This window comes from Chiroxiphia lanceolata, chromosome 9 (assembly GCF_009829145.1).
Source record: "Chiroxiphia lanceolata isolate bChiLan1 chromosome 9, bChiLan1.pri, whole genome shotgun sequence".
In the NCBI taxonomy this organism is placed as follows: Eukaryota; Metazoa; Chordata; class Aves; order Passeriformes; family Pipridae; genus Chiroxiphia; species Chiroxiphia lanceolata.
The window spans coordinates 7,297,504-7,313,503 of NC_045645.1; the positions used below are offsets into that span (position 1 = coordinate 7,297,504).

The window sequence follows — 16,000 nt, forward strand, 5'->3', positions numbered from 1 at the left end:
CTTTGTCACTGCACTATTCTTTGATTCAAAAATACTTTGCTAACAGTGCAGAAAAGTGGGGGCCATTAAAATCACACTGAAATCAGGAACAGATCACAGACTACATGTAATTTCTCTCCTCTGTGCTTTCTTACATGTATTACACTGTCATGAGCCTTTGTCACTTCAAGTACTTATGTTCAAATACTTGGGTCAACAGTAAGGCTTCACTTTGCCAGCTGGGGCCACCTGAACTACACTGCTTTTGTCTATATTGTCTTATAATCTGCATCAATATATGTTCTTATTTCTTTATTTTCTCATTCCCATATGATGTAAGGACATATCCCCCAATCCCTTCTGACATATAAGCTGAAGTCTTCTTAGAGCCAGCTTTCAGCTTTCAAATCTTAAGGACAAGAGAGATAAACACGTGCTTGGCAAGGACAAAGAACTCCAGGATTAGCACAGATGTCTTATGCAGAAGGCCTAAAATGCACACCTTACTCACACACTGCAAAAAAAAAAGTTGCTGAGCCATGCTGGGATTCACTTTACACACAGACACTGAGCATATTTATAGAGAAGTGCAAAAAGGGTTGCAGAATATTTTACCTGAACCAGCTTCTCCACCTAGATGCGTACAAGCCAAAAATGAGATGACAGAAAAAAAGGAATTCTTCCTTTTATCAAATCTGAAATTTGTTTTCATTCATCAAGTTATTTTAGAATTATTTATTAGCTATAAACCATTACAAGATGGAAGATGAATCAGAAGGGAGGGTAGAGGAAGGTATGTAGAAACCTCCAACCTTGACTGAATGTGACCAAAAGAACAGTTTGTTTGGTTTTGAATATTTTGTTAGTTACATTATGTTTGCAGTGGGAGTAAATGGCTTACAGTCTTTTACACAAGTCTTTAAAATTTTGTCCAGTGGGAATTTTTGTAACACCGGTGAGTTGTTTGAAACCATATTTACCTCATCATGCCTTTGCTTTATTCTTACACTACAGTGAAGTTGCTGGCCAAGTCCATTGGCTACCAATGACTGGCAAGTAAATTTTTTCCACATCCTCTGACTAGATCCCTAATTTAGCTCTCAGCTTCAGTGCTGTCAGTGCACTCCAGATAAAGGTGCAATGTTAGACCAGCAAGCCCCTGGATGCTTATTAAAATAGATTTTTCAAAAGAACTGAAATGTAAATCAACCAATAACCAGATCCATTTACATTTATATAAGACTAAAAACATTGTTACAGCTCTTTACTTTGTATGTAGGTTTGGTTGGAAACACTTAGAATCTGGGCTTGAAGTCCAGGATTTTCTGATCAGTATTTTTTTACCTGTGGTCTTGTTGTTATAGTTGTAGCACAAGTTCATGGCAAAACATTAGGGCACGAGGCCCAAGTGTTGATTGTTCTGACCTTGGAGCTTAAAGGCATTTTTACACACATTTAACTTGATGCCATGAACCGGGCCAGTGATTTCAACCCATCTATTCAACATGCTTAAGTTTAAATCTGTACTTTGGTGTTTTGCTGGATTGGAGCCACAATGCTCAGTTTACATAAATTATGTGAACAAGATTTTGCCTCAGGTATTTAGAGATTTTAATATAATATGTTAACATTATAGAGCTGGTGTAAAGCTAAATCAATAAATAGTTCTCTCTTTGGTTAAATTAAAAGGCATAAATCCAAATCCTTTGGACTGAGCAGACTTTGAAATTGTTTAAATAAACCTTCAATCCCAAGGTTTCAGCCCTACAGGTAATGTGAGCCTGGCTAACCATCTTCTGGGTCTCCAGTCAAAGAATAAAGATTAAAATAGAACTCCAGCCCCACAGATGCATTACACAGTCACCACTCAGGAGATCTAAATAGAAACCAACTCAAACACAGTCAAAATCCCCAGCAGAGTCGATGCAGTGAAGTGCTACGGGGCAAATGTAGTTAATAGCTCCACATAGCACCATTTCCCCTCCACGCAAGTACACTCAGCATCGCTATCAACATGGTAATTATTGCTTAATGCTGTGCTACAAAGGAGGGAAAACAAATTTCTGTAAATGGAAAGGAAAGAAGATTGAATGTATTCTAGGGTTTTCACAGCGTTCTAAGGGCCTTACACACTTTCCAAATATATTCATGGCCTGCAGGGCGAGTAAATAAATTTTAGAGCTACGAAAAAGCTTCACCTTGGTTTATACACAGGACCTCAGACTTGCTTGTTTTTTGAGGAAGTGATATTAATTGGTTGTGCTATGTTATTTCCCAAGCCCCAGCGAAAAAAAGGAATTCTGGTGAGCACTGAACACGGAAAGTAAAATATGTTCTCCCTGTACCCACAAGTTTAGGGTGCAGTAACTAAAGAAAACTGCCTGGATCTGCTGGTTGAACTCCATGCGTGGACAAAACTGGTTTGCCCATTGGGATTACAGTTCCCACACAGAGTTGTGTGGCACCACATCAAGCAGTAGAGAGTGCTGAGGACCAGAATGACCAAAGCCTGCCTTTTACTGGAAGTTCACCATCGCCATGAAACAAGGAATTCAGATCCTGAAATTCCTCTCTGTACTTGGGTGTTAGTTCAAGCATTTCAGGATCTCTGGCTAGATCACTAATGTTTCCTTTCCAGTTTGAAGCCTGGACAAACCCCATATTATTCCAGCTCCTCTGGAAATACAGGTGTTGCTATTAGGGGATGGAGCAAAGAGGGAACACAGAAGACATAAAGACAGAGAAGACAGCTTGTAGATCAGGATATAACAGTACTTGAAATGGCACTGAGATATCGAGTGCCTAGAAGAGAACGTGACTACCTCGGGCAGCTCTGGTATTTAAAAGACCTAACAGCTATTTTGGATTTGCCCTTCACAACTCAAAGAGATAAGGGGAATGAATAGGAAAGAACAAAGCAGGATAAGTAACATAAGAGCAGAAAACAAATACCACAACTTCTTTCTTCTAGCTATCTTAGCAAAGTACAGACTAAATGGAAAGAAAGGGGAAGGTTAGATTTGAGGCAAAGAAAGGGCAAGCCAGATGAAGGACAAGTGTGGAGTAAAGGTGAGATGAAGAGTGTGACAGGGTAATGGGAAGAGCCATGAAGCAAAAGGCCAACCTGCACAGCTACAAAAAGTCCAGTGAAAACTTCAGAAAGGTCACTGACTTTCCAAAGGTTTCCCTGTGTGGCTACAGGATGAAAGGGTGCAGCTTGGGACCTATGCATGAAAACAGTTTGTACAGACTAACTTTACCACACATAATTCATTTACTGTCAATTCCTTTCAGGAGGTTTTCTTCCTAATAAAGTGGATCATAACACTTTTTTTCCTCAGATGATTTCTTACCTCAGTGGACTTTTTATGCTCAAAGCTGCTTTTTTTGGTAAAGTTCCAAGCATTTTTTTACAACAGTTTTTTAAATGGAGAATGGTAGTTATAAAATGTGAGCTGCAAAATGGACTTAAGACCTGAGTCCTTCCTCCCAATTTTAGATTTTTTTACTCATAGTTAGATAAAGAGTAATTTATGCAAGTCCTTCTAGAAATTATTTTACTATATCAAACAGTGCTCTTGCTGGAATTTAAGAAATAACCAGCTTATACATTTAGTAACCTTGCATGATATTAACTGTAAATGATGATTTTATTGAGTTTGTTTTTTAAAAAAACTATATATTGCTGCCAACTTACACCAAACTATTTCTTGTTTTTACCATGAACAGTTGTATATATCCTACAGACAGATGGCAACTTTCAGCAGTAACATAATTTCGCCTATCTTTCCTTGTCTATGATTCCCACAAGCCAGTTTATCTCACAGAACTCCCTTTAAATTGTGACAAAGAAATTTCCCTTAAAAGTGATGGTATAGAATAGTCCCCTGTTATTTTTCATGTTATTTATATAATTTCCCTGGTAGCACACTGTGCTATTACATGCTATAAATCATATTTTATTTTGGAAAGAACTGCTGGTGGTGTTATTTTTAGATCCAACTCTACTTCTGCTGATATCAACCCAGCTAAGAAAATAGCTGTAGGAACATTTAAATCTCACATACAGTTTTGGGATGATATCCATATTATAAATGTTGTGGGAACAGCAGTACTATAGGAGTAAATAGATACACCACTGACTAAAGAGAATGTGTCCTGAACATATGTGTAGCTGCACTTTTACACTACTGAGAAACGAGAAAGTGGGTTTACTTTTTCTGTGGCCTTTTTCTGGCCAACTAAATTGCCACAGCTTGCATTTCCATGACATTTTGACCTAGCTGCAGCCATTGGAAAGCACAGTATCTGGTCCCAACAGGGTTTCAAAGGTATGTTACATCACACAGAAGCCTGTAACTTCTATTTTTTTTTTCTCAAAGACCAAGAGTATACTTTTCTTTTACAGAATTGTTATTATATAACCTAAAGTTGAATGCAGAAATGGGAAATTTAACCTTAGAAAAACTGCCTATTTTCTTTGCTTCACGCTTTGAAGTGGTCATAACTGAGCAGTTAAAAACGGACCAGTAGCAAACAGAAGAACTGATCAACTATTTTTCCCGGGGTACCGAGTCATTTGGACGGTAAATAAGGGCTGTAGGATCAATGAGGCAGCAATGGGACAGCTGGTGTGCACTTTCACATCTTAGGGCCCCACTCTGCTCTCTCTGATACCCCCATAAATCAGCAGGAGCTTAAGTAAATTAGAAGCAGTGGAGTCAGAACGAAGCACCGAGTGTTCCAATCTGTGCCACTCAGTATTCCATATCTGACTTAAGAGATTGGCTCCCTTTCAGAGCTCTACATTAGACATATTGCCTTCTTGTTTTAAAATATGTATGTTTAATATTTAATTTAACAGAATTCCATATTTCAGTCTCAGTGTACTGTGCAAGTCCCTTTGAGGCTCGTGGTTTGTATGTGCAGTTGCAATTCTCCTCAAGTGCAATTTGGAAGCACCATTGCCTAATGGGGTGAAAGGAAATATCTGTCTCCAATTAATCTTGGCTCTCTTTTGAGTGAGAAATGAAAGTATTGCCCAGCTAGTGATGATTTGTGAAGTGGGCTGCAGGAGTTGAACCAGGCTATCCAAAACTCCTTTAATGTATTATGTGTGGTAGTGGACTACTAGTAGAGGTCTCAGCAATTGTCCACACGCTTCAAGTCCACACAGGTAATTTGGACAACCAGCTTCAAATGACAACACACTCAAAAATTTTGCCAACTCTGAAATATTGGTTATAATGCTACACACATAACTGTTATTGCACATCAGACTGTGTAGGTATCATAAAATAGGTACAGTTAAAGTAAACTGATCCTGTGCTTATATTTTCACAGAGATATAAAAATTATTTTTATGTCATGCTGCAAAATATCTCGTCTCTGAGACGAGAGACAGATCAATAATATGCAAAAAACTAATTTCACAATTTAAAAAAATGCTCACAGATTTTGAACTTCTGGTCTGTTGGGACAAACCATAGAAAGTGTGAAGTTACCTCAGGCCAACAATGGCAGAATGAAAATAGCAGTTTAAATGGTACCTGGGTGACCATCCTAGCTCTCTTGCAGGAGAGACTATTTTCAAGACCATTTGGCACACCTAGAATGTGGGATAGCTCTCTAAAGTAAAGAATATAAACATTAGAAGGTCGGAAATAAAACTGCTATCCATTGAAACTGGCAATGGGAATCTTTGCCATTTGGCTCTGAACCACTTTGCCACTCTGCATTCTAATGACAATTACGTGTCCCACACTGATATTTGACTTTCAGTTTTCATGGAATTACTGAGAGTGTTGAAGGAGTTAATAGAGGCATAGTACTTTCTTCAGAGAAAATATGAAATTAGATTAGAAATCAGATTGCCTTGAAAACACTACATGCAGCAAAATGTGCACTCAGAAAGCCTTCAGGAGTAATCATCTAACCATGGTTCCTTGTGACTTGTGTTTTACTGTTCCACGACAAAGAAAACTAAAAAGAAAAACGAAAGATCTGTGGTGAGATTCTGTTGTCTCCAAGAGACCCAGTTCAACACCTCACGAGCCAGGAGATGTGAAATTGTTTCAAACTGTTCTCCACCCTCACAATCACCAGCTGCAGCAGGGGGCTGTAAAATTCCCCTGGAATGACCCCGAGGGTGTTGGCGGCTCCAGGGCAGCTCAGCAGATGTGCTGCAGCCTTCCCCTTCCATGTTATCCTGCTCCAGCCCTGCCCAGCAGGAGGACTGCAGAGTTTGTCCTCAGACGGCATCTTTAAACTCCCTCTCACCATGTGCTGCCAGGGGTAGGGTCCCTTGGCCAGGAATAGAGCTTCTGAGGGCCTCTTTATGCCAATCTGATTCCTCTTATCTTACATAAGGGGCCAGAGCAGGGACAGAGCTCACTTTCTGAGCTCTAAATCTATCCTATATGGCACGCAATTCTCCAAAGTACAGCCAGTTTCTGCTTTTATGGAGCACTGTGCAGTGAAGAATGAAGGATCCTGTTTTTCACCATTTAAAGATGTATGATAGCAACAAAGCTCTATGTTAAAATATTTAACTCGAGGAGAACTTATGGAAATTGTCTATTCAAGCTCAGCAAAGACATTAAATTACCAAGCTGTTCTAGGACAGTTGTGTGTGGAGAAAAGCCAGAAATGCTCTGAGATTGTAATGTTACTCACAAAGATTCCAGCCTGAGCCTGATTCAGAAGCTTTCCATACAGATCAGGCATGGTGAGCTGCAAAATGTTACCATATCAAATTTCTGCAAAACATACTCTGTGTGTACACGTAGATATAAAATCAGGACTTATACACAGCACATTTCCTGCCATATTTTGAGTGGCATCTGTTTGTTTGGTTTGCTGAAATACGAAAAATAATATTTCGCGACTACTGGTAACACAACGCTGACAAGATTTAAGAGTATAGCTCTGTCTGTCAAAATGCAGATAACAGACAAATCCTTCTATCTCAGTGTTTTAATCAGTCAGATCAGGGCGTTGATGAATATGCAAATTTGACTGTTTATACACTCTTTTCAGAGTGAAAGGAAACAAATTCAGTTTCACTGTAGAATTAATGACAGCTCTGTCCTCTAAGATTAATAATTAAAACTCTACACATTAAGATGATCGTGCTCTTTCCTCCCAGCCTCTGTAGATTTTATTTTTTTATTTTTTTAAGACCCCTTTCCCTTATAATTGTTTGTTCCCCTAATTGGAATGATTAATTATTAATGCCAGTTCATGGATATGCAATAGTCACCTTTAGAACAAGAACTGTACTTTAACTATAAAAAGGGTTAAAAAACACCGCCTTTTGTTAATTCTGTTTTCATTCTTTTCTGTAAGTTAATTTTTTCCTCCAAGTTTTATGCCACCATAGGGATCTCAATGGCCTGCTTTAATGCTGGAAGCCTTTTATTTATTTCAGTGCAGGGTATACATATGATTTCATTTTGATTTTCACAATCTATGCTGGGTTTCTTTTTAAGAAGAAACTGCTGCTGGGATCAGCAGCCTTCACAGGAATCACAGCTTTCTGTTTCTGAAGGACACACTGAAAGTTTAGACCAAATCAAACCTCAGAGAAAAGATTAAGAATGTGGTACAAGTGCACTATAAAGTCTGAGAAAGCAGAAGTTTAAAAACGCAACAAGATTCGAGCTACTATTTTTTTAATCTGATGATTTCTGGGTTGACATGGGAGTGGCTGAGTCATGCTTGCCAAATCCTCTGGACAGCCAATATTTCAGAGAAAGATGACAGCAAAGTGAGCAGAAGTTTAGCCTTACCATTAACCCTTCTTCCTGCCCCAGAAGAACTATGACACTCAATTTTTGTGTGGTCACTAGGATCTACACAGACACCACTAAAAACCCCTTCTAATATCACATCACCAAACATGCATTTTTAAGAGTAAATAAAATAGGTGGTTTGTGTATGTTTTGCATTATTTTATCAAGAAAAGTTATCTTCTAGTTTAAAAAACCCATTTCTTTCTCAACAGAAAAAGCTCTTCCAGAAAGACAAATGGTCAGAGCACTCTAAAAATCACATTTCCTCAATAGAGCTGTTTCAGTTTCATCTTTTAATGTCTTTAGAGGTGAATTGATCCTACGTGGGAATTTAGCACGGCCTCACACATCGCAAAGGAAATACTTTATGTGAAATTAAATTAGCATTTGTCTATATTTCACCGAGCAGGTACACTTCCTCCTGTGTCATTGAGAGCAGGAAAACAAATATGTGCGTGTGAGTGTCTGAGCAGGGGGGATGAATTATATTCTGTAGGCATTTAAGGGCAGACATTCATAACGAAACCTGTTGGTTGGTACTTACCACGCTGAGTCCCAGCAATTCCCTGCAGAAATAGTCCATGTTCCTCCTCTGCAGGGTGTCAAGGTAGTGCTGGAGGCGAGTGTAGGTGTAGGGGTAGCAGTAAGCAAACTGGTAGGTGTCGTCCTCTCGGTCAAAGCAGAAAGCAAAAGACATGACGTAGTTCTTCCTGTGGTCTGGGCAGCGGTAGTAGTACACGTTTTTAGAGGGTATTCTTTGCCTAAAAAAACCAAAACCACGTATGTATATTTAGTTCTTGACACGTATATATGTTGGCATAAGAAATCTGAACAAAAAGGCTACGTGAGGTTCAAATTTCTTCTAAAGGAAATGAAGTGGAGAGGCTTGAACAGCTCAGGAGCTGGGGAGCAGGGCCCAGGGCCTGTGTTTGGGAGCAGTGCAGACAACTGCCATGGCAGAGCCCAGGCACGGCACAGCTGCTGGGACTGCAGCTCTCTCCAGGTGCCCAAGCTGGCAGAGTCACCACAGCAGGGCAGGGCATCATATAACCAGGAAAACCCACTCCCATAAAGTGAAAAGGATGCACAGGCTGTTCAAGTATCCTCTACTTTGCTATCAAGCTGGTGCAACTTCATAGCACTACACGGGTTCCAGACAAACCTCTGTCTGGAGTGTGGTACATCCTTTGTTACAGGGCTGACTCACCAGCACAGAGATGAGGCATAACTAATGAAGGAATGTCAGTAAAAGGCACCATTGACAGAACTGAATTACTGAAATTCAGGACATCTTTATGACTTTTTTTTATGCTTAACAGTCAGGGCATACATATCAACACCTATGCAATGAATGGAAGAAAAGATAAACTCTCGAGGTTAAAAAACCCAAACCAACCAATCAAACAACAACAACAACAAAGTCAAACAAAAAAATTCAGGTATGGAAAATAAACGGGCCCTAAATTAGAAAGTAAAGAAGAAAAGGGTATTTGGTCCCATTCCAAATTGGACAGTTCTGGTTTATCTGACAAGATAGAAATGAATATACATGATGGTAAATAATGATAATAAAGATATTTATGTCATTGTTATCAAGTTGGTATCTGTTGAAGGAATAACAAATATCTGCCTGCCATCTCTCACCCAGCTCCAATTATTCTGTTATTTTTCAACAGAAATTAGTAATATTTCAGAGGGGGAACAAAAACTTGTTCTATGGATGAAAGACACTCACTATTTCTGTTTTTATGCTTTCTTCATTTCTTAGATGGAGTTTCTAACTTTACTTAGACAGGATAGTCTCCAATCACGCCATGCACTTGTAATTTGATGTAACTAACTTACCAGTCATGTTTGGCAACAAAAAACTATGATCCTGCAGACTCCATCTGATTCAATTACACAACATTATAAACAGGTCTCATCTGATGATTGGAGCAGATCTCAGCTAAGCTCGGATCATGGTGAGGGGAAAACATAATAAGATTTAGAGACATAGCACGAGTAATGTGCTGCTTTGTAATAGTTCCGAGAAGCTGGTCTGCTGCAGAACATCAGTTTTGGCCTCTCATTGTTAATATGAATTAGAGGACAAAACCCTCTCATTATATACAAGTACATGTTTGCCAATTAGCAGCAGTTAAGGACTCTGATCAGCGAGACTCAGGATCTACAAAGAGAAATGGAAAGGAATTGAGATCTTCCTGAGAAAGTACAATAAAGAACCAGCGATGCAGTTAATTAGACTCGAAATAAGAATTTATTTGCCCCTTTTAATGCCCTGCCTCTTGAACGTTCAGGGCTTCAACAATTTACTTCAGCATCATGACTGAACATGAGCCAGCAGTGTGCCCAGGTGGCCAAGAAGGCCAATGACATCCTGGCCTGTCCCAGCAATAGTGTGGCCAGCAGGGCCAGGGCAGCCATCGTCCCTTTGGGCTCAGCACTGGGGAGGCCACATCTCAGACCACATGTTCAGTGTTGGGCTCCTCACTTCAAGAAAGATATTGAGGTGCTGGAGCTGGTCCAGAAAAAGGCAATGGAGCTGGTGAAGGGTCTGGAGATATTTAAAGGACGTGTAGATGTGGCACTTGGGAACATGGTTTAGGGGTGGAATTGGCAGTGCTGGGTTAACGGTTGGACTCGATGAGATTAAAGGACTTTTCCAACCTAATGAAATCTGTGATTTGATGATCGGGTTTTTTCTTAAAAAAGACATTTGCTTATCACTAAGATCTGAAAATAATATTTAAGCCACAAATATAAAGCACAGAAAAACAAATCTTTTATTTTTTTAAAGAAGTATCGGTAGGGAAAAAACACCACCAGCCATCTGCATGCAGAACCCAAACCTAATAGGTTTCTTCAGTATCTTAACATATTTCTATCATTCACCCTTACTCTGGAGTGCTATAGGACATCCCTCATTTGATCTCAAATCAAGCAGATGATATGGCAGTGGGTAAATGTATTCTAGCTCCCAGTCCTCAAACCATAATGCAAGTTTAAACAGTATGTTGCTGAGTTGTTGAACTTTATTTGTTTCCACATTAGCATGGGAGAAATAATAAAGGACAAGCCTCACTTTATGCTATAAAAATTTCATGTAAAATGAGACCAATAGGAGGAAATTCAGGATTTTAGAAAGGCTAATGCTAATTGAAATTCATCTGCCGATAGTTAATGTTTAAATGACACATAGTTCTCCTTGGTTCAATAACTTCCTACTTTTAAGCAAGTTGAAGACAACTTTGTTAATGTATTAAAGGCACTTTTGATATTTCATTCCCTTTCCCCTTCATTATAAACGCTAAGCATCTGTTTTATTATCCACTTTGACACATCGCTTTATGGCTGCATTTGGCTATTATGGCTAATCTTGATGTCTAGGACATCTGGTATTGACATTTCACTATCTGGTGTCTGACACAACAGCAGAAACCATCCTCAGTTCCCAGGTTTAAATTCACCCTCTCAGGGCAAAAAGTGCCCAAACTCTTAATTCAAACCATATCTTCCAAAAATAATTATAATAGTACTCCTGTCACTGCTAATCTATTTTTATCTCTCCTAGCACTTTGTCACTGCTAATCTATTTGTGAGTCATATAGAGAAAGAGAGTTAGCGTTTAGATACCAACAACACATCTTTACACACAGGAGCCTAATCAGATTGAGATCTTATCAGGGAATTAAAGCAGAAAAGAAAAAAGGGGAAGGAAAAGAAAGAAAAGAGACACAGTGCTAGATATCACCAACTGAGTTTTTGATAACGAAAAGACATTGCTCAGTTCTTGAATTAACCTTTGTGTCCTAGACACACTATTGTTTACTCTTTCCCTTTTTTGTTCTATGCCTTCTGGAAAAGGACACCCACACACTGTGGTAGCAGCTGCTCCTATTAATTTAAAGCTATTACAAAAATTAAAATTAAACCCAATTACTTTGGCTGGTTTATAGCTGGGGAACAGCTTAGTCTGATTGTTCCCTCTGGTTATGGACAAAAACAATATTCCTACCTACAGGCAGCTGCCAGTGGAATACTAATGCATCTAGGGCCTGGCAGGAACAGATTCCAAATGCAGAGTCTGACTGCATTTCTTACTAGAGAAAAATATCTTATCATGGATCTCCAGAAATGCACCAACTTCTTACACCGTATTTCACAATGAAGCCGATTTGTAGTTAGAGGCAGGAAAGGAAAATGATGGTAGAAACCTCGATGCCCAGATTTGTCCCTTTGCATTTCCAGGCAGCTCCCTCTAAGCGAGGCACCCTGCTAATTGATACACAACTGCCTGGATGGTTGTTTAAAGGAGAACCACCCCAATTTTGAGAACAGCCACACAGAATAATGTGCAAGCAACTAATTCCCAGTCTGTTTTGGAAATGCGTTTGAAGAACTGAAGCTTGATATTTTACCACACTTTGAGACAAATTCAGACTGCTTAGTCCAAAGGTAAATGCAAACCCTTTTGTTCAAAGGAAAAAGGAAGCACAGAAATGAAGAGTTTCTCTCTATTTTGACTCTCATAGTCCAGTGCCAGTCAAAAGTTTGAGCCAGTGGATTTGAGTGTCTTCTCCTCCTACCTGCCCAACCCAGTAGATTTGTTACTCCAGGTGAGAATGTCCACGTGCCTGTTCCTGGCTGTTTGCTACAGTGCAGTCTGGAGTCAGGACATTTGCTCTGTTTGGTAGTGTGCCATAAGATCCCATTTTTCAGAGTACAAACAATAAAAATTAAAATTGTAGTTCTCACCCAGTATCAAAAATCTGATGACTTTAGAGGCCCCGGGATTTTACTCCTTGAGGCAGTGAGGGGTGTAACTTAGCATTGAAAACTTTATTCTAACTATATTTCTAATTTGAACATAATTTTAACTTCGACTCTAAGAATTTTGACCTTGAAGGCAAACTTTATTATCTTTTCTGTTTTGTTTTGGTTTTTTTTTCCCCTCTGCTACCTTACTTCCCTTTCAAAACTGGGAGTTAATCAAGACTTTGAAGGACCAACACAGAGGGATGGTGGGGATGCCACTTTGTGGCATCTGTTCTTTAAGTTTTAAACACATAAGGGTGCTAATCAAATCCTTTTGTGGTACCACAACACTAATAATTACAAAATAACTATTTTTGGAGCGCTTTTCCCCCCACTGCACAACCAAAGCAGGGAGCTCTGGCCCAGCCAAATTCCCAATGACTTTAATGAGCAGCATAAATAGTCTTTGGATCACCTTTAATATGACACTCCTGAAGTAATTATTCGGTTCCTTGCCCCTACAGGATTGGGTTAGACATACCACAGTCACAAAACTTCAAAGGAAAATGATGATCTTTGGAGGAAAAACAAAAAGCTGCAGGTGCTGTAAAGGATCAATGGCCAAAGGAAAAATGATCTGAGTTGCAGAGGAATGCTCCAGTGAAGCTGGTTGGGATGTTTGTTGGCTGTGGTGACACACTGTGGTGATCATTTTCAATTGCCACCAATCTGTGTGTGCAGGGATACTACTTAACAAATCCACAAATTCCCAAGCCTGCACATAGAACTCAAAGGGGTGGGCCTGAGTCACAACCTCAGATGAAATCAAGCCTAAACAGAAAACCTGATCCCAATTCAACTTTACAAAATAACCTTCAGGTACTTATTGACAGTACCCTGAACACGAGACTTGGCAACTCTTTTGGACTGTTCAGATTTAATTCCTAAAGCTGGATGTCCCTAGTTATCAACTGCAAGAAATCCAACACACTCTGGACAAAATATAAGGATGTAAATCATGTACTGCAAACTCCTCTTCTGGGAGGCAGCCCTTTCAAACTGAAGGCCTTACTGACTTCTTCCTCTGTTAGTCTAAGCCATTATTTTTCTTCTTGCTTATTCTTGTTGACAGGTGGAGCTGACCATCTTCAAAATTCCTGGTTTACTTGTGACAAAATAAGTTTGTAGGGTTTTTTCTTGCACATAATTTTATATTTGATTCACAGAGCATGGAGTGACAGTGAATATGTCAGATGGTGTTAAATATTCTTTGCAGACAACTGAATGGGTTTTGGCACAGCTAACTCAGTTTCAGACACTGCAAAATAAGTCCTGCTTTTATTCTTCCTATGCATTAGAATTTTCTCCAAATATTTTCACAACTTAGGACCTCAGGGTTTTCTACCTCTAACAAAACCTGGTTGCTTCTTCTCAAGTATAAAAATTAAAATATTACATAATTCAACCTCATAAAAATCAGGAACTCTACACATTAGATACACAGTTTTCATATTTTAATTGGCATAATTCAGTAACCTCTATCAATATTGTTAGGGAATTCAAATAGCAATGAACTGTACAGAGATTGCTTGTAAAATCTCTTCATTCATTACAACTCCAAGAAGAAAACACTGAGTTTTTAATTACTTTTTTCCTCTACAACTTACACAATTAAGCAATTTTTTTTCTTTAGTGAGAGTTCCTGCATGTTAAATGTTTATAACAAACAGCTGATGTTGGGTTCCTATAAACTAGTCAACCCAGGATATTTTTTTATGAGACCTGCCCATCAGATGAATCAGTTCCATCAGCTGATGTTAAGACAACAAAAATACCCTGGAAGTACATTATTACTGCTTTAGTACTTGAAAGCCAAAACCTAGAATCAGATTTGTGTAAGCAAATGTTATGAGGATTATTTCCCACATCTTATACCTTGGATGGATTCAGAGGGAACTTGCTAAGAATGTTTTTATCCCAACTGTGTCTTCAACACGGAGCAGTGTTCTGACAAGGAAAACCCAGTGGTGAGGAGAAACAACAGATACAAAAATAGCAGTGGCACATGTCCTTTGTCCTGTGTTTGCAGAACAGCTCACACAAACATGGTCCTTGCCAACAGGCCAGTCTTGTAGGTCCTACAATAACACCGATAACAAAACCAAAAAGAAACCTTTTCTACCTAAAACCAGAGGAACCAGTGGAAGTCACTACTCCTAAGGGTGGCCAGAAATGCTGAGGGAAGGGAGTGCCGTGCAGGAAGCACAGGGAAGCAGGATGGAAGGGTCATGATTACGAGATATGAAGCAATGCCGAAAACCTGTGCCCGGGTCGTGCTGCCAGAAATGAAGTCACCGTCCTTCAGCTCACCAGAATAAGGACAATGAAGGGGAGCACTGAGAAATTACAAAGTGGCAAGAAATAATTTTTTAAATGACTGAATTACTTCTTAAGTGACTTCATATATAAGACAGGGTAACACTGGATCCCCGAAATTAAGTGAAGTGTTGTTTCAGGTTCTCCACATCTCAGTTTGGTTTTGTGGGAGGAGGTTTCACTCAGTGTTGTCCATCACTCCCCTCTTGTCTATCTCCCCTAAACATGAAACTTGTTCACAAAGGTGCAAATTTGGCACGGTGTCCTCTTTTGACAAAACACTTTAATATGTCTTAGAGGAGCTGTCAGGTGACAATGAAATCCAAAATCTGCCAGCAGCAGTGGGATTTCCAGTGGACAAGCAGCCTATTCACCTTCTTTTCTCCCTCAGAAGCTCCCAGCAGAACTAAAGCTATACACCCTCCTCCATCTTTTGTTTATTCTGTCCAGTTGCTAAATCTTAAACTGCAGTGACTTTCCTCAGAAGCAGCAGTTCCAACACTGCAATTATTCTACAGAAACTCTCTGTTAAACTGCAGGGATAATGAATGGTGCTGATTTTTCTTCTGCTGTCAAAATATGATTTGCCTACTGACCACAGGTATTCCAGCCATGGATTGTTTCAATAGAAATATCTCCATGCAGTGTTTAGAAAGGAAAAAAAAAAGAAAGAGAAGGAGAAAAGCTGACTTTCCACAAAAATAGTAGAATAAGAAAAAAATCAAGCCATACATATGTTGTGATCCTCTGAAGACATCATGTATGCAAGAGAAGGATGCAGAGGCCAGTGTTTATGCCCTGAAATGCAGCTACAGGTAGAAAAAAAAATAATAGAAGTTTAAAAAATATTATTTTTTTTTAAAAATACTTAAATTGGCACATGAGAATTCATGATAAGATTCACTGAGTAAGGCAAGGAATGAGGGAAGAAACGGTGATGCACCACTGTAGTTCCAAAGTCTGGAATGCAGAAAAGAAAAACAAGAGGGTTTGGAAGGAATTGAGAACAAGTAGCCACAAATGCTGCAAATAAGTGGAAAATTTCAGAAAAATAAAGTCAGCATAAATGATGTTGTACTAGAAAAGGTGAGGAC

At 39.2% G+C, this 16,000-nt stretch overlaps 1 protein-coding gene across 1 annotated transcript in view; it reads right to left on the reverse strand.

Annotated features, from left to right (window-relative positions):
• Nucleotides 1–16,000, reverse strand: part of LOC116790940 (BEN domain-containing protein 5-like) — a 910,541-nt gene that overhangs the window by 545,046 nt on the left and 349,495 nt on the right. The window contains exon 5 of the mRNA XM_032696479.1: nt 8,317–8,533. Within this exon, the coding sequence (XP_032552370.1) occupies nt 8,317–8,533 (217 nt within the window). The remainder of the gene's footprint in view (nt 1–8,316; nt 8,534–16,000) is intronic.